Here is a 22,819-nt window from a genome sequence, read left to right as displayed (position 1 = left end):
GATGTCGCTTCCCAGGTAAGGGAAGTGGCTGATGTCTGCACAGGATCTCAGCGTCTACCTCTCAGTACCTAACCTACCTCAATCCCCAATGAATATAGGCTCAACGTTTCCTCACAAGACATACCCTTCATACCAAGAATCAACCTGAATTGACTCCAATACAAATATATCCCTCCTTAGATAAGGATACAAAAACTGTAAGCAGTACTCTAGATGTAGTCTCATCAAAGACCTGTACAGTTATTGCAAGACTTCTCCATTTTTATATTGTTTGTCCCTGCATTGCCACATTGTGCTTGCCTTCTTAATTACTTGCTGTACCTCCATGCTAGCTTTTTGTGATTTATGTATGAGAACATCCAGATCACTCTGTACCAAAGCATTCTGTAATCTTTGTCAAATTGATTAATATATTGCTCCATAATTTTTCTTACCTGAAGTGGAAACCTCACATTTTGCCACATTATACACAATCTACCAAATTTTGTCCACTCACTTAACCTTTCTATATCCCTTTTGCTGTGTCCCCCTCACATCTTCCCACCTATCTTTGTAATGTGAGCAAATATGGCTGCAATGTGCTCAGTCAGTTCACCCAAATCATTGACACCGATTTAAAATAAGTCTTTTTATTCTCATTTTCAACATTTTCATCAAATAAACAACAAAAGAAAGAACAATCAAAAAACGAATACAATAACAACCTCCCAAACAAAACCAGCACCCCCCCCCCCTCAGTATACAGACCAAAGCCATCTGCCCATGTGTTCCAGGTAAAATATTAACAGTCAATCAGTAAACAATGTAATCGGAAACAACAATAACTCCTCCCTGCCCCCCACCCATGTTCAATGGCAACCAATTCTCGAGTACAGAATAAGCAGTCCTATGAATTGTAGAACCCCTGCTTCAATCCCCTCAGCTCAAATTCCACCTTCTTGAGAGTCAGAAATTCAAGTAGGTCCCCCACCAAGCCGAGGCACAGGGGTGAGAAGCTGCCTCCACCCCAACAGGACTTGCCTCCAGGTAATCAGCGAGGCAAAGGCTAAAACATCTGCCTCCACACCCGCCTGCAGCTTGTGCCGGGCCGACACTCCGAAAATGGCTTCTAGGGGACCTGGTTCCAAGTTCACGTGTAGTATCCCTGAGATGATACTGAAAACCTCCCTCCTGTACCTCTCCAGCTTCGGACAGGACCAAAACATGTGTACATGGTTTGCGTGGCTCCTCCCATACGTTCCCCACTCCCTCAAAGAGTTGGCTCATCCTCGCCCTCGTGAGGTGTGCCCCACACACACCCCATACAAAACCTTCAGTTGGATCAGCCCCAACCTTGCACATGAGGTTGAGGCGTTTGCATTCCAGAGCACCTCACACCACAAACTGTCTTCCAAACCCTCCCCTAACTCGTCCTCCCACTTGGCTTTAATCCCCTCTATGGACACCCCGTCCTCACCCAAAATCCTCCCGTACTTCAACGACACCACCCTCTTCATTCCCCCTGCCGTCAATACGTCTTCCAACAGCGAGGGGCCGCCGCTATCGGGAACCTCTGAACCTCCTTCCCAGCAAAGTCTTGGAACTGCAGGTACCTAAACCCTTCCCCTTGGCCCGGTCCATATTTCTCCCCCAACTCTTCCAACCTCGCAAAACGTCACCCCAGAAACAGGTCTTCTAATACCCTGATCCCCCTTTCCTCCAATCTCCGAAACCAGCCTACCCGGCTCAAACCTGTGATTCCCCCTGGTCGGCATCTCCCCTGATCCAGCCCCAAGCTTAAAGTGCTGCCTCAACTGCCTCCAAATCTTCAGTGTCGCCACCAAATCATCGACATAGATTGTGGGCAATATTTTCTGCCCTCGTTGCGCTCTCGCTCAAGCGAAATGAGGTCAGTGAATAGCAGGAGAGGCCAAAAACAAGAACCACACCAGGCGGCAAACAGTTTGCGATGCAACTGGCCTGCTCCCGTAGGAAAAATTGGGATCACGCTGTAGTGTGCGAGAAACCAATTATCACCACTTAAGCCCCATTTCCATAAAATTAATGACAGCTACTCCATATCCAATAGCCTTCCGTCATTCATCCATCGGCCTCCCCAGCAAGTGGTCACGTTGGCGCCCATTAGTATTCCTTTTGAAAAACGTGAACCTAGCAGAAGGGCTTCTGTGGGGGCTTGCCACCCCAGTGCTCAGCAGGGTAGGGTACCCTCGGCTGGTTGGGGATCACCCTCCGGAGGGGGCAAACATGCATGGAACCAACATGCCAACCCCTGGATCGTGTGTCCCCATTCCGGGGGCAACCCTACCGTCTGCCCGTCTGCCTCACCAACCACCCATAACCCTCACCGACTGCTGAGGCCTCTGGCCGTGTAGCTGAAGGCTATTGTGATGGGGAATTGGAAATTGTGGTTAAGTGAGCACTTCACACAACCCAAGTGGATTCCTGTACGTGCACGGGCCATGTATCATGTGGGAGTCATAGCTTAGCATCCCAATCACACCTTGATACATGGACACTGTGCCTGAACACTGCGGGAGGAAACACCACACACGCAGCAGCCAACATCCGAACACCCAGGGGATAGTACACAGCTCCGAGGATATGTGTACGGCTGGAAGGTAGGTGAGTGTTACAGGGAGGGGGAAATGCCTGAAGTGATGGGCCAAGGGTTGGAGGTCGGACCGCATTGTGGAAGAAAGTGACAGAGGCATCATACTGGTTGTGGTCAAGGGTGTTTATTGTGTTTTACAATTCCCCACTCTCCCGATGGTGCTCCCCACTCCCCTGGCGCCCTCAATGATCCTCTGTGCTTTGCTTTCCTAGCTCTACTGCTACATCTAGGTGTGTCCCCAGGATGCACATCAGAGGTGGAGGCAGCCAGCTGCTTACCTCGTCCCGTTGCCTTTGATGCCCCTGGCGGGCGCACTTGTTGCCGTACCACTCTGTTTCGGGTGCTGACTGTGTGACGTGGCCTCATCAGAGGGGTGGAACTGGGGGGAGCTGGTTGCCCCTGTCCCACTCTATGGGACAGATCCTGGTTACCACCCAGCGCCCCCTCCTCCCGCTCGGTGCTCATAGGGGCCTGGGGCAGCTGGTTTGAGCCATCTGGCTCTGCCAGCCCTGGCATCTCCCCGATGCTTGCACCATCGTGTTAACGCCCTCGGCAATGCTCCTCAGTGACTGGAACATACTCTGCAGTGCCGCGCAATGCCCACCTGCAACTGGGCAAGATCCATAGTGCCTTGGCCATTCCCATCTGAAAGTGGGACATGTCCCGCAGAACCTCATCAAGGTCAGCCTGGTAACATCCCCCAGCGAGGTGGACATTCTGCCAAGACCCTCAGCCATGGCCGTCACTGACTGCACAACGCCTTGGTCACCTTTACTCATGGTGCCGACGTTGTGCACCACGTTCTCCACTGCTGTCGCCACCCTAACAGTGTTGGCCTCGGTGTCACTCATTGCCGGCGACACTTCCTGTATCTGTAGCCTCTGGGACTCCTCCAATCGGCTATGGATCTGCTGGAGTGTTGCTAACAACCCCCTCTGAATGGGCTGACTGCACCCTAACATCTCCATTGACTCTTCCATGGGCTCAGCATCAGGCTGGACCCAGCTGGGTCCTGGAATCCGGCAGACATTCGACTTCTGTCTCGCCTGAGGTTTCCTACATGTACATCAGCAGCTTTGTGGTGCTCACCAGATTGTGCCCCGGAAGCCTGACCACTAACGTTTCCCACCGAGATGTGTATCTGCACTGGTGGAAGGTGGGAATGACAGCTGTGACTCCCGATCGTGTCTTCCTCGGAGCTCCCCTCTCAGGTGGTCTCCTGGGAGGGTGGAGAGGAGAACACTCAGGAGGGCCGGCGCCGCCGACTGGAGGAGCTGTGGAGAATGGACACGTGGTCAGTAGTAGGGATCGGTCAGTCAGTATGGCAATAACAACTCACGTTTGACAGGTCCTTCAGGTGGAGTCCAGTGGTTCCTCATCCCTGCTGCATCTGGCAAACTCCACGAGTGTTCGCCCTGTCCTCGGCCACACCGGTCACCTCAGGGGCCCACTCTTCGAAGGAAGTGAGGATTCTTATGTCCAGCACCCCTCCGCCAGTCTGGGCCCTATCCCGGTGATTGTTAGAGAGCTTTTCCTGAGGAGACTCAGAGGGGGCATCGTTAGCCACATGGGGGATGTGAATGGTTTGGGGGAGAGGTTGAAGGGAGAGAGGGGGGGGCGAAGGGACGGTTGGGGGTCGCATGGAGAGTTTTGGGGGGGATGCTCGCATGGGGGCGGAAAGTTCACCGGGGGGGGGGGGGGGGTGCTTGGAGGCATTGGTGTCGACTCACTCATGCTGCCCGATGTAGGTTGTCGACTTTTTTCAGCACTGGAGACCAGCCCTCCTGCTCACACTCCCGGAATTTGCAGCCACTGCTACCTCTTCCCAAGCAGCACTGGCTGCCCTGTGGCTGTCTCTCCGGGACCCTCGGGGAAACAGGACCTTTCTCCTGGCCTCCACCACGTCTATGAGCCTCCATACATCTGCATCCGCGAATCTTGGGGCCAGTCTCCTGGGCGGCATTATTGTGAGCTAACTGGGGTTGGCTGAGCAAGTGCTGCTTAAGTGCTGCTCGACCTTGTTAGCGGGGTCTGGTGAGCGTGGTGCCGGTGAATCGGCTGACGAGTCTTCATTTGCGGTGAGAAGCCTGTGGGGCCTCATTAAGTGGACCAAATAACATTGAATAGCGTTGCTGGTCTCGCTGGCCTGAGCGTTGGGAAGCTCACGGCTGTTCCTGCTCGCTACCACACTTAGAAATCTTTCCGGAGAATTGCGCCCTCTAAATAGTTCTGGCCCCAGCACTGACCCCTGTGGCACTCCACTAGTTACAATTTACCAACCTGAAAATTACTCATTTATCCCATGATCCCCATTCTCTTTTTCTGTTAGTTAACCAATCCTCAATCAATGTTACCCCTGTACCATGAGCTCTTGTGTAGTAATCTTGTATTTATTTATTTATTTAAAATATAAATTTAGAGTACTCAATTCATTTTTTCCAATTAAGGGGCAATTTAGCATGGCAAATGCACCTACCCTGCACATCTTTGGGTTGTGGGGGCAAAACCCACGCAAACACGGGGAGAATGTGCAAACTCCACATGGACAGTGTCCCAAAGCCAGGATCGAGCCTGGGACCTCGGTGCCATGAGGCAGCAGTGCTAACCACTGCACCACCGTGCTGCCCTGTAGTAATCTTTTATGCAGCACCTTTTTGAATGCCTTTTGGAAATCCAAATACACCTCGTTGATGGTTCTTTAACGACCCTGCTTATTTCATCCTCAACTGAATTCCCTTTCTTAAACCATGACACCATTGTATTAAGATTTTCTAAACAATGGATTCCAGAATTTTCCCAATGACCAATGTTGGGCTAACTGGCCTATAGATTCCTGCTTTCTTGTGTCCCCTTTCATGAATAGTGGTGTTGTGTTTGCGGTTTTTCAATCTACCGGGACCTTTCGAGAATCTCGGGAATTTTGCAAGGTTACAATCAATCCACAATCTCCGCAACCACTTATTTCGAGACCTTCAGATGCAGAACATCAGGTCCATGGGACTTGTCGGCCTTCAGTCCCATTAGTTACCAGTGCTTTTTCTCTAACAGCTGAGTTTGGCCTTCCAACTGATGGGATTACTTCATCTTGACAATTTCACAGTGAGAACTTATTATTAATCTTGTGAAATGCAAACAAGGATGAAAAAATGATTTTCCGCTTTAAAAAAACGATAAAGTATGCATGTGCAACATGGTATCCGTATTGTCTTGCATTCCATACAATGCTGTAAACTGTTCTCTGTCATTACTGTAGAATTGTATTTGTGTAATTGTCCTGCTACATCACCTGTTGATTTATTTTCTCAGCAGGAATCTATATTGAGAAACATGCTATTGAAATGCAGCTGTTAATGCTCAGGAGAAAAGGGGAACAAGGAACAAGGGTTGTTGGTACCCTTGTACTGGGGGCATTGAGCTGGAAGAGGTTGCATAGATAGGGAAGGGCAAAGCCATTAAGGAATGTCCATACAAGAATGGGAATTTTAAATCGGAGACAATGGGGCACCTACACCTGATGTAAATCCACAATTGCAGGAGCGGTAGATGAGTGTGACGTATGCCGTTATTATTCCAATTCTCTCCTGGCTGATTTCCCATCATCCTTTCTATATAAAATTCCTCATTCATAACCTTCTGCATGACTGGCGGGACCCAGATGCTCAGGGCAAAAGTCAACATGCAGACAAACGTAATGCATGCAGCTGTTCTTGCTAGAGCATGGGTTTTATGGCAGGTCAGTTTGACATTTGCTTCACCCAAATAACAATCATTTTAGTTCGGGCCTCAACATGTGAGTCAGTGGGCTATTCAACTACAGGGGGCATTGCAGCCAAATCCAATCCTTTCCTCAATTGACATCGACACATGGACAATTGAGGTAATTGTGGTAATTGTATCGTTAGTAAGAACGCTGGCCAAATTTTCCTCACCTAATTCAAAAGCAGAGAGGCCAACTGGAGCATCCCTAACTGCACAGAATTGTTTATGCTTCAGGAATAATTAATTGACCATGAAGTACCTTGACATGGCTCTGAGGTTGCGAAAGAATGCATATTCTTCTCTCTTTTAAAATGACACCAGCAGAAATTAATTAAGTAGGTACAGATCAGGAATCAAACCTTAGATCTCTCTAGTCAAGAAGAAATCTCTACACCTTAACTGACAATCATAACTATTGCCAGCCCAACTATGTGTGAAAGCAGCTTGCATCAACAAAAATCAGACATATAATGAAAATATCAGACTAAAATATGATGAAAAGTTCTACATATGCACTGACTGAGCATGGTGATTTCAACACAGTAACAATCAATGATATACCTACTTTGGAAGTAGGGGCTACTTAATTGGTAAAGACAAAAGAGGTTTACAGCATAGAAGAATATTTAGCCTGTTGTGATGGTGCTGGTTCTTTATTGGACTCATTTTGGAAAATGAAGACGAGACCACATTACACATAAGTTGCACGAAGGCCGGCCATAACCAACATAAATATTAAACTATATCAGCAAATCTGTAAGAATTTCAACATATTTGTTGGATAAGCTAGTTTGTCTAATATTATTGTTAAATAAAAATCTCAGTGTGGGTTCCTATAACTATGGATGTAAAGCAATAACAAATATAGTTCAGCAATGCCTGTCATTGCTTTGATTCTCAATGGCCCAACAAGTTGCAACATCACACTGGTAATTTTTCATTGTTAAGAAGGTGTTTTAATTATAGGTGAACATTTGCTGCTTGCTATTTGTCTAATAATTGACCCACAAGAGAATTATTTCTTTTAATTCTGGTATTTTTGAATGTTAAGTAGTGTGAATTATGTTTTTTAAAAGACCGTGAAAATCTGTTAAGTCTGTCAGTTTCTTTTTTAATGATTTGGATAGAACAGTAGATATATAATCACTAGTAAATTGAACTTTGTAGTAGTTGTCATGTTTGAAAAGTCTTTTGATAATTAAATTCATTAAGCATCCTGCCTCATGAAACTGGAGTTGTGATTAAATGCTGTTACATGGCCTCTCTAAGCTTTGGTAGGGAATATCCCGACCATCTGTCAATTTAAGCTGTTTAAATTACTTGTAAAATGCCCCACAACCCACTTTAGTCAGCAGCCTCATGGTAAGTGTTATAATCTGCCTGCTTACCACTGGCTGGGGACTAATGGCAATCCCACAATCCTTTGGGAGTTTCAGTTCCCCAATGAGAGGAACGTAAAAATCATTAGCAGATTCCCTGCATAAATAAAGCTGGCCAGTTTGGAACCAGCTAGAGAGGAGAGTGAGCAGCAACGGAGTTGCAGCTGCTGCTGTTGTAAATATATGTTATTGTAAATAAATGTTATTTCTTTCTATCCTCCAACTCGTGCTGGATTCTTTGTGGCCCTCACAAAACTGGCGACGAGGGTTAAAGTGGATAGCTGTCTATGCTGCTGAAGCCACTTCCCTGGATTTTTGTTAGATACAGGTTGGAAGTTGTTTTTCTGTTACACCATGACGTATGGACGTTTGGATGTTTTTGATGCTGCGCTGGAAAGTTGGAACCATTACACACAACGGATGCGTTACTATTTCCGGGCAAATAACATCACCGAAAACGAGCGCCAGATGGTCCTTTTGTTCACCGCCTGCAGCCTGCATACATTTGGGGTGATTAGGAGCCTTACGTACCCAGCTGCGCCGGACACCAAGGCGTTTGATGAACTTGTGAACTTAGTGGGGCAACATTTTAACCCAACCCCGTCCACGATAGTCCAGCGTTACCAGTTTGAAAGGACCCCAGGAGAATCCCTTGCAGAGTTTCTATCCAGGCTACGCAGGATTGCGGAGTATTGTGACTATGGTGAGCCCTTGTCAGAAATGTTACGCGACCGTTTGGTATGCGGTATTAACAATGCGGCCACCCAGAGAAAGTTGTTAGCTGAGCCAACATTGACTTTTCAACAGGCCATTCAAATAGTATTGTCCCGAGAGAGCGCAGAACGGGGAGGGCAGGATCTACAGGAAATGGAGGTGCAAGCCTTGGAGCGCAGCCCCTTCCGTCCAAAAGCGCCTCCCCTGCACCCCTGCAGTACCTTGGGTGAGGCAACGTCCGGATCGACGCCAGCGGCCGTTGGACGTTCCTCCCTGAAGGAAGCCTTCTCCAGAACCAATGGATGAGGAGCCATGTCCGTGTCGGACTTGTGGGTGTCGACCCCATCGCGGACGTCAGTCCTGGGGGCGCCAGAGGCGGCGACGTTCCGACAAAAACTGGGGCCAGCCCAGGGGCCGTACCTTCCATTTGGATGAACCTGCGGTGACTACTCCCGAGGACGTGGAGACGGAGGACAACTGCCTGCAGCTGCATTGTGTGGCAGCTCCCTGTGTGGCCCCCATTAAGGTGACAGTATGGGTCAATGGTCACCCGCTTGAGATGGAGTTGGACACTGGCGTAGCGGTTTCTGTGATCGCCCAGAGGACATTCGACCGCATTAAGCAGGGTATACAGACCCTTACATTAACCGACACACAGGCCAGGTTGGCCACCTACATGGGGGAACTATTGGACATTGCAGGAACTACGATGACTCCTGTTGTTTATGGCGCCAGGAGGTGCGTTTCCCACTTATCGTGATGCGTGTCCATGGGCCCTGCTTGTTGGGTCGGGGCTGGTTGTGCCATTTGCGGCTGCAGTGGCAGCATATCCTCCAAACAGGTTCTGGAGGGTTGACTGAGGTGCTAGGATGGTACCCAGATGTATTCCAGCCCGGTTTGGGGAAAATAATAGGGGCTGTAGCCCGTATCCAAGTCGAACCAGGAGCCACGCCGCGCTATTTCCGGGCGTGCCCGGTGCCTTACGCCTTGCTCGAGAAGGTAGAAGGGGAGCTACCTCATTTGGAGACCTTGGGTATTATCAGGCCCGTCCGTTTTGCAGACTGGGCAGCACCAATTGTACCTGTAATGAAGCCAGATGCCACAGTTCGCTTGTGTGGCGACTATAAACTTACAGTGAATATGGCTTCCCGACTCGACCGATATCCAATGCCTCGCATAGAGGGTCTCTACGCGAAGCTTGAGGCGGACTCTCGTTCACACCTACCTACAGTTGGAGCTGGGCCCTGCCTCCTGGCCATATGTAACTATCAATACACACCGGGGCCTGTATGAGTATACACGGTTGCCCTTTGGTTCCGCTGCTTGTGCAATTTTTCAACGCACATGGAGGTCATCTTGAGAGGTTTACCGCGTGTCGCTGTCTACTTAGATGACGTTTTGATCACAGGGACGTCGGAGCAGGAACATTTGGAAAATCTGGAGGCTGTCCTTAGACGCTTTTCGGAGGCTGGAGTCCGTTTACGTCGCACAAAGTGCATATTTCAGGCAAAGGAAGTAGTCTACCTGGGTTATCGGGTGGACCGCGAAGGTTTGCACCCCTTCGCAGAGAAGGTGCGCGCGATTCAACAGGCCCCCGCCCCGACTGACACTTCGCATCTTTGTTCTTTTCTCAGCCTCAGAAACTATTACGGGAAGTTCCTCCCCAATCTGGCAACTACGCTGGCACCTTCTGCTAAAGAAGAATCACACCTGGGTTTGGTCAGCCGCAAGAAACCGCTTTCCGGCGGGTAAAACAACAATTGTCATTGTTGCTCCCGCACGGATCCAGCGCTGAGCTTTGTTGCTCGCTGCCTACGAGTATTCTCTGGAGCACAAACCAGGAACGCAGATAGCGAATGGCGACGCACTGAGCCGATTGCCTTTATCAACCGGCCCCATGTCAACCCCACGACCGGTGAGGTGGTTGCAACCCTAAATTTTATGGACACTTTGCCTGTCACGGCATCACAGATCCATGAGTGGACCCAGACGGAGCAAGTCCTGTCAAAGGTTCAGCACATAGTCCTGTATGGTGGGCAGCACAGACAGCTCCCATGCGAGTTGCGGGCATTTTTTTCCAAGTTGTCAGAATTTAGCGTGGAAGACGATATCCTCTTGTGGGGGATGCGTGTGATTGTCCCGGAAAAAGGACAGGAGCTGATACTAAGGAACTTGCACAATGAGCATCCGGGTGTGACCAAAATGAAAATGTGGGCCCGGAGTTATGTCTGGTGGCCAGGCCTCGACACCGACATTGAGAAGGTGGCCCAAAACTGCTCCATTTGCCAGGAGCATCAGAGGCTTCCGCCGGCCACGCCCCTACATCACTGGGAATGGCCAGGGTGGCCTTGGGCGCGCTTACATGCGGATTTCGCCGACCCTTTTCAAGGATCCATGTTCCTTCTATTAATCGATGCCCAGTCTAAATGGTTAGAGCTGCATTAGATGATAGGCACAACATCCTGCGCAACAATCGAGATGTGTTTGTCTTTCAGTACGCATGGCCTCCCCGAGGTGCTGGTCACGGATAACGGCACTCCGTTCACAAGTGAGGAGTTTGCGAGGTCCATGAAGATGAACGGCATCCTCCATATCCGTACCGCTCCATACCACCCGGCTTCCAATGGGTTGGCGGAGCGCGCAGTGCAGACATTCAAACGAGGCCTAAAGAATCAGTCTTCCGGGTCTATGGACACAAAATTGGCTCGTTTTTTATTTTCATATCGGACCACTCCACATGCGGTGACTGGGGTAGCTCCCGCGGAACTCCTAATGGGCTGGAGACTTCGCACCCACCTTAGCATGGTTTTCCCGAACATTGGCGCAAAAGTATGCTGCACTCAAGGACGGCAGGGACATGGTTTATCTCGGCATCGGCCGATTCGGCAGTTTGCGCCCGGTGACCCAGTGTTCGTTCAAAATTTTGCTGGTGGTGTCCAGTGGGTCCCTGGCATTATCTTTCGCCAAACGGGCCCAATCTCTTACCAGGTACAAGCCCAGGGCCGTCTCCAGCACAAGCATGTAGACCACGTTCGGTCCAGAAGACCATCTCTTCCAAAGATTCCCCGCCTCCGGAGCTCATTTCTACAGCCACAGAGACCAGACACAATGGAGAGTATTCCTCACAATCTTCCTCTGGTGTCGTATTCAAAGTCTGCACAGGTCGTTGCAGAACCGCGTGGAGATAGAGACGCCGAGATGACGGAGTCATCGGACTCCGACTCCGAGATGGAGACTCAGGATGCCTCAGAGGGGGAGTCCTCAGGCCCACGTGCCGTGGATGTACAACTGTTACGCCGTTCATCACGGAAGCGCCGTTCTCCGTCTCGTTATCCGCCGCCCGATCCAGCGCCTCGTGCAAATGGTGTCCGGCCTGCGGCAAGACGAGTCCACCGCCCTCCCTCGCCAGGGTTTTCTGTGGATTCCTTGTACTTTGAGGGGGGGGGGGGGGAGGGATGTTATAACCTGCCTGCATACCACTGGCTGGGGACTAATGGCAATCCCACAATCCTTTGGGAGTTTGAGCTTTCCCAATGAGGGGGGCGGAGAAATCATTAGCAGACTCGTGCTGGATTCTTTGTGGTCCTCACAAAAGGTTAATTCTAATATGTCATCTGAGTCAAGTGACGGCAGCAACGTGATAGAAATCTAGCTGGAAACAGCTACCATATTTAGGGACACATTTATACATTCCTACTTCATTAAATTTTTAAAATGTGAATTCATTTTCATTTTATGCCACACCTCCTACTTCTTGAAGTGTTTATGTGGGGGAAGGGGGAATTGTTTATTCTACAGATTTCTTTCATTTTAAAGCTATTTTTCTCCTCCATTTGGTCCTTTCTGAACTGTTCAACATTCCAATCCGAAAGGGTGGTCAAGTAACCGCTGCCCAGATCTTTGCTAATGCTGATCAATAATCAGCTGATAGAAGCATTCCAGGGCGTAACTGCACCTCTAACTTTCTATTCTCCACTACAGTCAGCTCCCTGATTAGCCTTTTAAGAATGAGAATTCAATGTGCAAGTAGTTGTGAGGTGTGTTCTTCATAAGCTACCATCCTGTGGTATAAATGTTTGCTCCATTAATGCGTCATGCAACCAAGGTGCTCTGTCATTATTTCCAACTGTGTTTGTCACAGTTCTGAGCCAGATGATCTTGGCCATGGGATAGTTTACCTTTCAGAGCAAGTGATTCATGCTCTGAGGTGGTTTCGCTGGAAATATGTGCTATGGTTGAACTTGAGGAACAGGCAGTCTATCAAATGCAGCTTTTAGTTAGAAATCCGACCGACTACTGTGCACCAGATTTAATTAGCTAGGACAACAGATGTTTCATGTAGCAGTCTCCTTCCACACCTGCTATTTTGTAATTTCTTGTTCGCCTCCCGGTAGTTGCTCATCACACCATACTTAATCGACAGAAGCAAACATTCTCACTTTCTCTCTTTAAAATGCATAAATCTTCACATCTGAGAGAGGCCATTTGGCCCATAATGCCCATGCCAGCAATTTGCCGTGTTAGCCAATTGGAGCCATTATCTTGCTTTTCCCACGTAGCCTACACATACATTTTTCCTTTTCAAATACACAGCTGGTTTTATATAGGTTTCTATCATGTTCTCTTTCCATTTCAGAATCAGGCCAGCCAACTAATGACTAAACTGTGATCATGTTATGCTGACTCTAAACATGTAGATTTGAATATAAGACATCCATCTGATTAGGAGGCCATTTTCAATTTTCACATTGACATAACTTCATAATTCATTATAAAGGAAAGTATTATTTTGTCTTTGGAAATAGCAGAGTTTACTGAAATGTTTTGACATTGCTAGTTTTTTTTTCCATGCCATTTTATGCTGACTGAATGACCAGGTTTTGTGAAGTGTAATTAACTGCAGTGGCCCTGCATTCGGACTGCCACATGAAGCTTTCGCAATCTATTTTCAATGGTTTAGAGATTTCAAAGACAGCATTTTAAAAATTTGATGTTTCTTTTTTTTTATCCCATTCTCCATTGTGTTCTTTGGAATGTTATTATTTGTGTAATGGGCCTTGAACAACTCCTGCCAGTCTGGATCTTGAATTTAAAAACTAGCAAAACTTCTTCACCTGACATCATCAGGTGCTGGTGTTATAGCTAAGTTCATAAAACTCCGAGGCCTGGTGTTGTTAGAATTGTGAATGTTGCTTTAGGTACAAGCTTTGTTAGGTTTCCTAGTTTAAAAATCTAGTTTGTGGATAAATAGATGCAATTAACCTGCATGAATCGTTATCTTTTTTTAATGCAGATAATGAAGAGTCTGGCCCAGAGACGCCAGTCGGCACCCTCTTTGGTGATAAGCAAAGCACTTAACAAGTCCAGAATACTATCCAGGTAAATCAAATCAATTTCCACACCCGCTATTTTGTAATTTCTTGTTTGCCTCCCTGTAGTTGCTCATCATTCCTTGGCTGGACGAAGTGAGTTCAACTCTTTCTCCCAGGCAGATTAATTAATTCATGATGGGTTGTTGGGAACTGTTTCCAAAAGGTAACTGGATAAATAACTGAAGGAAAAAGTGGTGCAGGGAATTGGGGACTAACTGGATTGTTGTTTGGAGGAGCTGGTATAGATCCAATTGGCAGAATGGCCTCCTTCTGTATTGTACTATTTTATGATTATTCGGCTCTACCTTTGAGGAAGATGGGAGTTTTCCACGTGGAGAATCTCATGACAGAATCTTTAAGCATAACACTGCATCAGTGTAACAAGGGCAGCACGGTAGCACAGTGGTTAGCACGGTTGCTTCACAGCGCCAGGGTCCCAGGTTCAATACCCGGCCTGGGTCACTGTCTGTGCGAAGTCTGCACATGCTCCCCATGTCTGCGTGGGTTTCCTCTGGGTGCCCGGTTTCCTACCACAGTCCAAAGATGTACAGGTGCTAAATTGCCCTTAGTGCCCAGAAAAGGTTAGGTGGGGTTACTGGGTTACCGGGATAGGGTGGAGGTGTGGGGCTTAAGTGGGGTGCTCTTTCCAAGGGCCGGTGCAGATTTGATGAGCCGAATGGCCTCCTTCTGCACTGTAAATTCTATGATTCTATCACCACTTAGCTACTGGACCGCTAGCTTAGGTCTGCATTAAAATGATAGGTTATACGCAATTAAAAAAGAAACATTTAGAGTACCCAATTAAGAGGCAATTTCGCGTGGCCAATCCACCTACCCTGCACATCTTTTTTTGGGTTGTGGGGGTGAGACCCACGCAGACACTGGGAGAATGTGCAAACTCCTCAAGGACAGTGACCCGGGGCTGGGATCGGACCCGGGCCCTCAGTGCCGTGAGGCAGCAGTGCTAAGCACTGAGCCACCGTGCGGCCCAAGATTATACGCAATACGTATACATTTTCACTTCACGATATGATGTGTGCTGACATGGAGGTGAGGCCACTGGTAAAGCCACAAACACATATCCAGGTTGAAATTAAACCTAGTGAGGATCATGGGTACTACAGGAGTCTCATGTTAGACATGGAAATTAAGTAGGGGAAAAAAATGACATATGTTGACATACAAACATAGAGTTTATAAAGTTGTCACTTCCAGGACACGTGAAGCAACAAAGTATCTTGTGGTTATATCCTGCTGTAGCCATCTGGGATGGCCACGTCCCGATTACAAAATGGACACTTGCAAAGAATGCAGGGAAAATTGGACAATACTAAGAAACGAGCAGGTGCAAGGTCTGTCTGTTGATTAGAACCTTAAGCTCTCAGACAGGACAGAAACTGCCAAGCAATCTACATACTAATGAACCATCTCCGGGGACAAAAGGGAAACATTTAGATACACAATGTTAAGGCAGACAGCCCGACGCCAGAAAAGACTAAAACAAAGCAGACCAACAGTCACCTAGGACACGCCCAGCAATCAGGGAACCACCCCTCTATTGGAGGAAGATTGGAGGATGATTGGGGAAAGACCCAATTAATTGAGGCCAAGTTCAAGGCCCGCCCAAAAGCGTGCGAAGCCCTTTTAGGTATAAGAGGTATTCCCCAAGGGAGAATCTTTCTCCTTTGGCTTTGGCTGTCAGCGAAGAGAGAGACCAGCCTAGCAGCTACATCAGACCAAGTAAGTTCCAAGTCAACGCACGCTACGAGATAGACGCTCCTAGTTGCTACCCTGTAAACATCTCAACCCAGCAGCCTCAGAACCGAGCAACGGCCATTGTTCCTCTGACTGAGTGGGCACCTGAAGCTAAATATAGGCTTTAGTAATAGTGGTAGTTTAGTTTGTAGAGTTTATGCATGAGTAGATTTGACTGTGTGTAAATAAATGAGCATTGCATTTGAACTTACTAACTAGTGTATCGAGTCATTGATCAGTATTCGGTTCTGAACCTTGTGGCGGTGTCGAAAGATACCTGCCGACTCTTGAGCAAACGTAATTAAACAGAGCCAAATTAAGAAACAGCCGAAGTTAGCAACACTGCTTGTAGAGTCATCCGTAATGCTGTGTTGAGCTCTTCAATGGAAAAGAATCACAGCCTACTACATTTCCGACAGGCCTAGAGATCTTTGTATATGAAATCTCTTTAGGAGTAACATGTTAGCAAGCACCATACATTTTCACAATCTAGTATGAAAAGTACTTCTGGATAAATATGAAAATTGTAATAACTCAATGTTTCCTTGAAAGCAGCTTATTTCTTCAGGAGAACTGCACTGAGAGGGCATATTTCAAATGAAACTAATAAAGACTACCGTGTGTAATTGTGTTGGAAGCAGATATTCCTTTGGAAATGACAGAAGACACAGGTGGTTGTTACTGACAAATAATTAATATCATTAGATTTGGGCATGTGACTTCCCTCATAGACAGAAAACTTTCAACCTGTTTAATGTTTGGTATTGTCATTCAGCCCTGCAACCTCACATTATAAAGATTAAAATTTACTTTAATGTCTACAAACCTGTGTGCCCAACAGGTTTGTAGACAGGGGCTGGTTTAGCACAGTGGGCTAAATAGCTGTCTTGTAAAGCAGACCAAGGCCAGCAGCGCGGGTTCAATTCCTGTACCAGCCTCCCCCGAACAGGCACCGGAATGTGGCGACATGGGGCTTTTCACAGTAACTTCATTTGAAGCCTATTTGTGACAATAAGCGATTTTCATTTCATTTAATTTTTCTGTCGTTCAGGTTGGTGTGATACATCCAGTGTGTGAGTAAAGAGAGTTGGCATGCTTTCCGCTTTAGCGTGCTAGTTTACTTTTCATTTTAGACCCATACCACTGGCTGACAGCAATGTGAAGAAGAGTCGAATGTGTCAGTCTCTCCCTGTCAGTGTGCAGCACCTCCATCGGCAAGTCCTCACCTGTGTTTCGACATGGTGACACTCCCAGAGAGGTGAAGACTAAGGGAGTAAACCCTGACACAGAAAAATCTGGAGTGAATCCCAAAGGCGGACTTGGCTTTCCAGCAACTCCTGCAACCAAGCTGGTGTCAAATGTAGAGCTTTGTATTGTTTTGGACTAAATTGGGGTGGGGGGTGGGGGGGGGGGGGGTCAGGGGCACTGACATTCTGGCTGCCCAGGGTCCCCATAAATATTTGCCCAGGCTCGGGCCCTGGAGGAGTTCAAAGAAAATGCATAGGCAAGGTGTAGGCTTTGCTGTAAGGAACTCACTGCTGTCTGATAGAACACTCTCTACAAATGGATCAAAATGGCCTCTCAACTCAAACATGGCTTGTTAAACTCCTGGGTATCTCTGATCCAACGTTGTGCTCCTCCAGAGGCAAAATATAATGAGGAGTTTGACACGTTATCAGCAAATGTCTCTTACACTTTTCAGAATAAACCATGCCACAAGGTATCCTGGAGAAATCCAAGATCAGGCCATTGACACCAACTGGATCTGATCATCACGAGACACAACTCTCTGAATAGCATTGTCAACACATGCAGCTTCCTCAGACTTTACTGTGTTACAGGTTACTCCCTGGTGTGAACGAGAGTTTGGATGCAACCCTTCAAAGCAGAAATGCCATTCTCGTATCAGTGTCAGCCACACTGCCTACCTTGATACAAACCAACAGTTCCTTGACTCTACTGGACAGGCGCTGACAGCATTCTCACACCTGACTGCTGAAGCAAAATGGAACATACTTCAAGACGCCATCTCCAATATCCCACGTTCTACTCTTGCAAACAGTGTTGCTGTAGCACCGTCAATATGACGCGAGGCAGGTTGAGGTAATGTCAATTGAAGGCTTTATTAAGCAGAACTTTATCCCCAGCAGCGTGGTTACAGAATGCAGCTGCTGAGGGAAATGGAGGGAAAAACTGGGTTCTTATACCGGCATTTCTGGGTGGAGTCCAGTAGGTGGCAGATCCTATCAGGACCTGGCATCCGTCGACACTTGGTGTACCGTATTACCCCTAATACATACCACCACATTCACCCCTTGTTGAAAAGGAACCCGGCGGGATGGTGGTTCGCATGGTGGTAGGGGTTTACAGAGTTGGTACTGTGCCGTAACTTTGAACAAAACACAAAATTATCGCTTCAACTGGGCCAACGGGCCAAACAGGGTCGGCATGATGCCATAACTATAACAAGACACAATAACTGAAAATGTTGAGAGTTAAAGTGATTCGATGAGCCGGATGGGCGCCCTGGTCGTCCTTTCCGATCGTCTCGGGCGTGGTGGTGATGGCGCTGGCTCGAGTCCCGTCGACTCTGGGAGCGTAGCGCTGTCCCCTGTGTCCTTACTTCTGGGCGGGTCTAGGTGGAGAACCGAACCCCCCGGGAAGGGGGTGGCTGCGGGATGAACCGGCGGGAGTGAGGAGGTGGTGATTGGCGTTGGGGGTGTGGGTAGCTCCGGCGGGCGCCAGATCTCGCAGGGAGACCGTGTCCTGTCGGCCATCGGGGTACTCCACATAGGCGTATTGCGGGTTGGCGTGTAGGAGATGCACCCGTTCCACCAACGGATCTGACTTGTGCGCCCGCACATGTTTCCGGAGCAGAATGGGTCCCGGAGCTGCTAGCCAGGTCGGAAGTGGCGTTCCAGAGGAGGACTTCCTAGGAAAGAGGAGGAGGCACTCGTGAGGGGTTTGATTCGTGGTGGTGCACAGCAGGGACCGGATAGAGTGGAGGGCATCCGGGAGGACTTCCTGCCAGCAGGAAATTGGGAGGCTCCTAGACCGGAGGGCCAGCAGGACGGCCTTCCAGACCGTTCCATTCTCCCTTTCTACCTGCCCGTTCCCCCGGGGATTGTAACTGGTCGTCCTGCTCGAGGCTATGCCCCTGCTGAGCAGGAATTGACGCAGTTCGTCACTCATAAAGGAGGACCCCCTGTCGCTATGGATAGAGTCGGGGAAACCGAACAGTGTAAAAATGGTACCGAGGGCTTTAATGGCCGTGGACGCTGTCATGTCGGGGCAGGGGATGGCGAAAGGGAAACGGGAGTATTCGTCAGCGACGTTCAGGAAGTACGCGTTGCGATCGGTGGAGGGGAGGGGGCCTTTGAAATCCAAACTGAGGCGTTCAAAGGGTCGAGAGACCTTAACCAGGTGCGCTCTATCTGGCCTGAAAAATTGCGGTTTGCACTCAGCGCAGATCTAGCAGTTTCTGGTGACTGTTCGGACGTCCTCGACGGAGTAAGGGAGGTTGCGGGCCTTAAGGAAGTGGTGGAAACGAATGACCCCCGGGTGGCAGAGGTCCTCGTGGAGGGCTTGTAGACGGTCCACTTGTACATTGGCACATTTGCCGGGAGATAGGGCATCGGATGGCTTGTTCAGCTTCCCGGGACGATACAAGATCTCATAATTGAAGGTGGAGAGTTCGATCCTCCACCGCAAGATCTTGTCGTTCTTGATCATGCCCCGCTGTGCATTATCGAACATGAAGGCAACCGACCGTTGGTCAGTGAGGAGAGTGAATCTCCTACCGGCCAGGTAATGCCTCTAGTGTCGCACAGCTTCCACTATTGCTTGTGCCTCCTTTTCCACTGAGGAGTGGCGGATTTCTGAAGCGTGGAGGGTTCAGGAGAAGAAGGCCACGGGTCTGCCTGCTTGGTTGAGGGTGGCCGCCAGAGCTACATCTGATGCGTCGCTCTCGACCTGAAAGGGGAGGGACTCATCGATGGCGCGCATCGTGGCCTTTGCGATATCCGTTTTGATGCGGCTAAAGGCCTGGCATGCCTCTGTCGACAGGGGAAAAGTAGTGGACTGGATTAGTGGGCGGGCCTTGTCTGCGTACTGGGGGACCCACTGGGCGTAATAAGAAAAGAAGCCCAGGCAACGTTTCAGGGCTTTGGCACAGTGGGGGAGGAGGAACTCCATGAGGGGGCGCATGCGTTCAGGGTCGGGGCCTATCACTCCATTACGCACTACGTAACCCAGGATGGCTAGACGATCGGTGCGGAACACGCATTTTTCTTTGTTGTAAGTGAGGTTCAGGGCGTGAGCGGTCTGGAGGAATTTTTGGAGATTGGCGTCGTGGTCCTGCTGGTCATGGCCGCAGATGGTGACGTTGTCGAGATACGGGAACGTGGCCCATAAACCGTGCTGGTCAACCATTCGGTCCATCTCTCGTTGGAAGACCGAGACTCCGTTCGTGACGCCGAATGGAACCCTTAAAAAGTGGTATAACCGCCCGTCTGCTTCGAGGGCAGTATAGTTGCGGTCACCGGGACGGATGGGGAGCTGGTGGTAGGCGGACTTGAGGTCCACGGTGGAAAAGACCTTGTACTGTGCAATCCGATTGACCATGTCGGATATGCGGGGGAGAGGGTACGCATTTAGCTGAGTGTACCTGTTGATGGTCTGACTATAGTCGATGACCATCCTCTGTTTCTCCCTGGTCTTAACAACTACCACCTGGGCTCTCCAGGGACTGTTGCTAGCCTGGATGATGCCTTCCTTCAGCAGCCTCTGGACTTCGGACCGGATAAATGCTCGGTCCTGGGCGCTGTACCGTCTGCTCCTTGTGGCGACAGGTTTGCAATCCGGGGTGAGGTTCCCAAACAAGGAAGGCGGTTCAACCTTGAGGGTCGCGAGGCCGCAGACAGTCAGTGGGGGTATAGGGCCGCCAAATTTAAATGTTAAACTCTGGAGGTTGCACTGGAAGTCCAACCCTAGGAGCGTGGGCGCACAGAGATGGGGGAGGACATACAGCCGGTAATTTCGGAACTCCCTCCCCTGCACCATTGGGTTAGCGATGCAGAACCCCGTGATCTGAACGGAGTGGGATCCCGCCGCCAGGAACATTTTCTGGGTGCTTGGCCGAATTACGAGGGAACAGCGCCTTACCGTGTCCGGATGAATGAAGCTCTCCGTGCTCCCAGCGTCGATACGACACGGCGTCTCGTAGCCATTCACTAGGACTGTAATGGTTGCAGCCTGGAGCGTCCGGGGACGCGACTGGTCGAGGGTCGTCGAAGCCAGACGGGGTTGTTGAAGTTGAGCATCGTAATCAGGCAGTATGTGGCCGTCTGTGTCGGGGTCCTTCAGCCAAGATGGCGGCGTCCACGGATCGAGCGCGGTCGGGGGTGGACAATATGGCGGCGCCCATCTCTCCCTCGTGGCGTCCGGGGTGTTTCGGCTGGTCGCAAAAATAGCAACGGGGCCCTTCCGGTTGGTCTGGTGTTTTGGCCGCGCAGGTTTGCGGGGGTGGGGGCGGTGTCGGAGAGTCGACCGCAGCGGGGGTCCACGGATCCCAAGGGGCTGTAGTGCAGTCGGTGGCGTGGGCGCGGGCGTTACGCGAGGCCACATCGAGGGATGCCACCAGGGCCCGAGCTTCTGTAAGTCCCAGAGATTCTTTCTCCAGAAGCCTCTGGCAGATCTGGGAAGAGGCCAAACCTGCCACATATGCATCGCGGACCAGGAGCTCTGTGTGTTCACTCGCTGTTACCGCCGGGCAGTTGCAGTTTCGACCCAGGATCTGCAGGGCGTTATAAAACTCGTCCAGCGATTCCCCCGTAAATTGCCGTCTTGTGGCGAGCTGGTAGCGAGCAAAAACCTGGTTGGCGGGCCGGATGTAGGTATCCTTCAGTGCGGCAATGGCACCGGTGAAACCGTCCTCGTCCTCGATAAGGGAGTAGACGTCAGGACTCACCCTGGAATAGAGGACCTGCATCTTTTGTTCGTCAGTCGGTGTGCCGGGGGCCGTTCGGAGGTAGCCCTCAAAGCATGCCATCCAGTGCTTGAAGATAGAGGCCGAGTTAGCTGCTTGGGGTGCGATGCGCAGGCACTCCGGGGTGATTCGGAGCTCCATGTTCCCACGTCGTTTTCTTCAATTTAAATTCTGCTTAATAAATTGTAGCACCGTCAATATGACGCGAGGCAGGTTGAGGTAATGTCAATTGAAGGCTTTATTAAGCAGAACTTTATCCCCAGCAGCGTGGTTACAGAATGCAGCTGCTGAGGGAAATGGAGGGAAAAACTGGGTTCTTATACCGGCATTTCTGGGTGGAGTCCAGTAGGTGGCAGATCCTATCAGGACCTGGCATCCCTCCACCAATAGCCTGTCGACACGTGGTGTACCGTATTACCCCTAATACATACCACCACAGTTGCCTTCTGGCACTGACACTTGTTGGCATAGTTTTCTCTTTACTGTCATATACTGGTCATCTACAGAGTGTCTATTTACAGACCAGAACTAACGGAAAGCTGATCAAACTTGCTTACCTGTGGTCCAAGGTGCACAAAGCCCTCTTCAGGGAGTTGCTTTATGCTGACAATGCCACACTAGCATTCCATACTGACGAACACCTTCATGGCAATGGGCAGACTCTCTCATGTCTGTAAAGAGTTTGCTTTGAACATTAGCATCAGGAAAACAAATGTCCTGGTCTAGAACATTCCCATACTGCCATCTATCAGCATTGATAATGTGACACTGGAGGTTGTTGATAGCTTCACATAGCCCAGCTCCACAATCATCAGCAATCTGTCATTTGCTGCTGACATCAACACTGGGTACTGAAAAAGCTGCAGCAGTTAAGTTTAAGCTGAGTGAGAGTGTGGATCAACAGAAACCTGACTGAGAACAGCGCACTGAGTCTACCAAGCCTGAATCCTCAGTGCACTCCTTTACAGTGGCAACACCGGAACAACATATTACCAGGCAGGAGAAAAGGCTGAATAGTTTCCACTTTCACTGTCTCAGCTGTATCCTCCCTCCGCATCCCTTGGCAGGAAGGTCACCAACTCTGAAGTCCTGGAGCGTGTTCATTCCAGTGACGCATACTCATTGGCACGCCAATGATGTTTCTGTTGGCTCAACCGTGTTGGTCGGATAGATGATGGCCACATACCTTTCGTATGATGAACTGGCCACTGGGCATTCATTTCTCCATGACGAGGACACTTGC

The 22,819-nt window shown here is 49.4% G+C and overlaps 1 protein-coding gene across 2 annotated transcripts in view; it reads left to right on the top strand.

The window, feature by feature from the left end:
• Nucleotides 1-22,819, top strand: part of arhgap20 (Rho GTPase activating protein 20) — a 202,951-nt gene that overhangs the window by 11,143 nt on the left and 168,989 nt on the right. For both annotated transcript variants that reach the window (XM_072476806.1, XM_072476805.1), the window contains exon 2: nt 13,757-13,842. In XM_072476806.1, coding sequence (XP_072332907.1) covers nt 13,757-13,842 — 86 coding nt within the window. The remainder of the gene's footprint in view (nt 1-13,756; nt 13,843-22,819) is intronic.

Source organism: Scyliorhinus torazame, chromosome 15 (genome assembly GCF_047496885.1).
Source record: "Scyliorhinus torazame isolate Kashiwa2021f chromosome 15, sScyTor2.1, whole genome shotgun sequence".
Classification (NCBI taxonomy): domain Eukaryota; kingdom Metazoa; phylum Chordata; class Chondrichthyes; order Carcharhiniformes; family Scyliorhinidae; genus Scyliorhinus; species Scyliorhinus torazame.
This window is presented reverse-complemented; position numbering and strand designations above follow the sequence as displayed.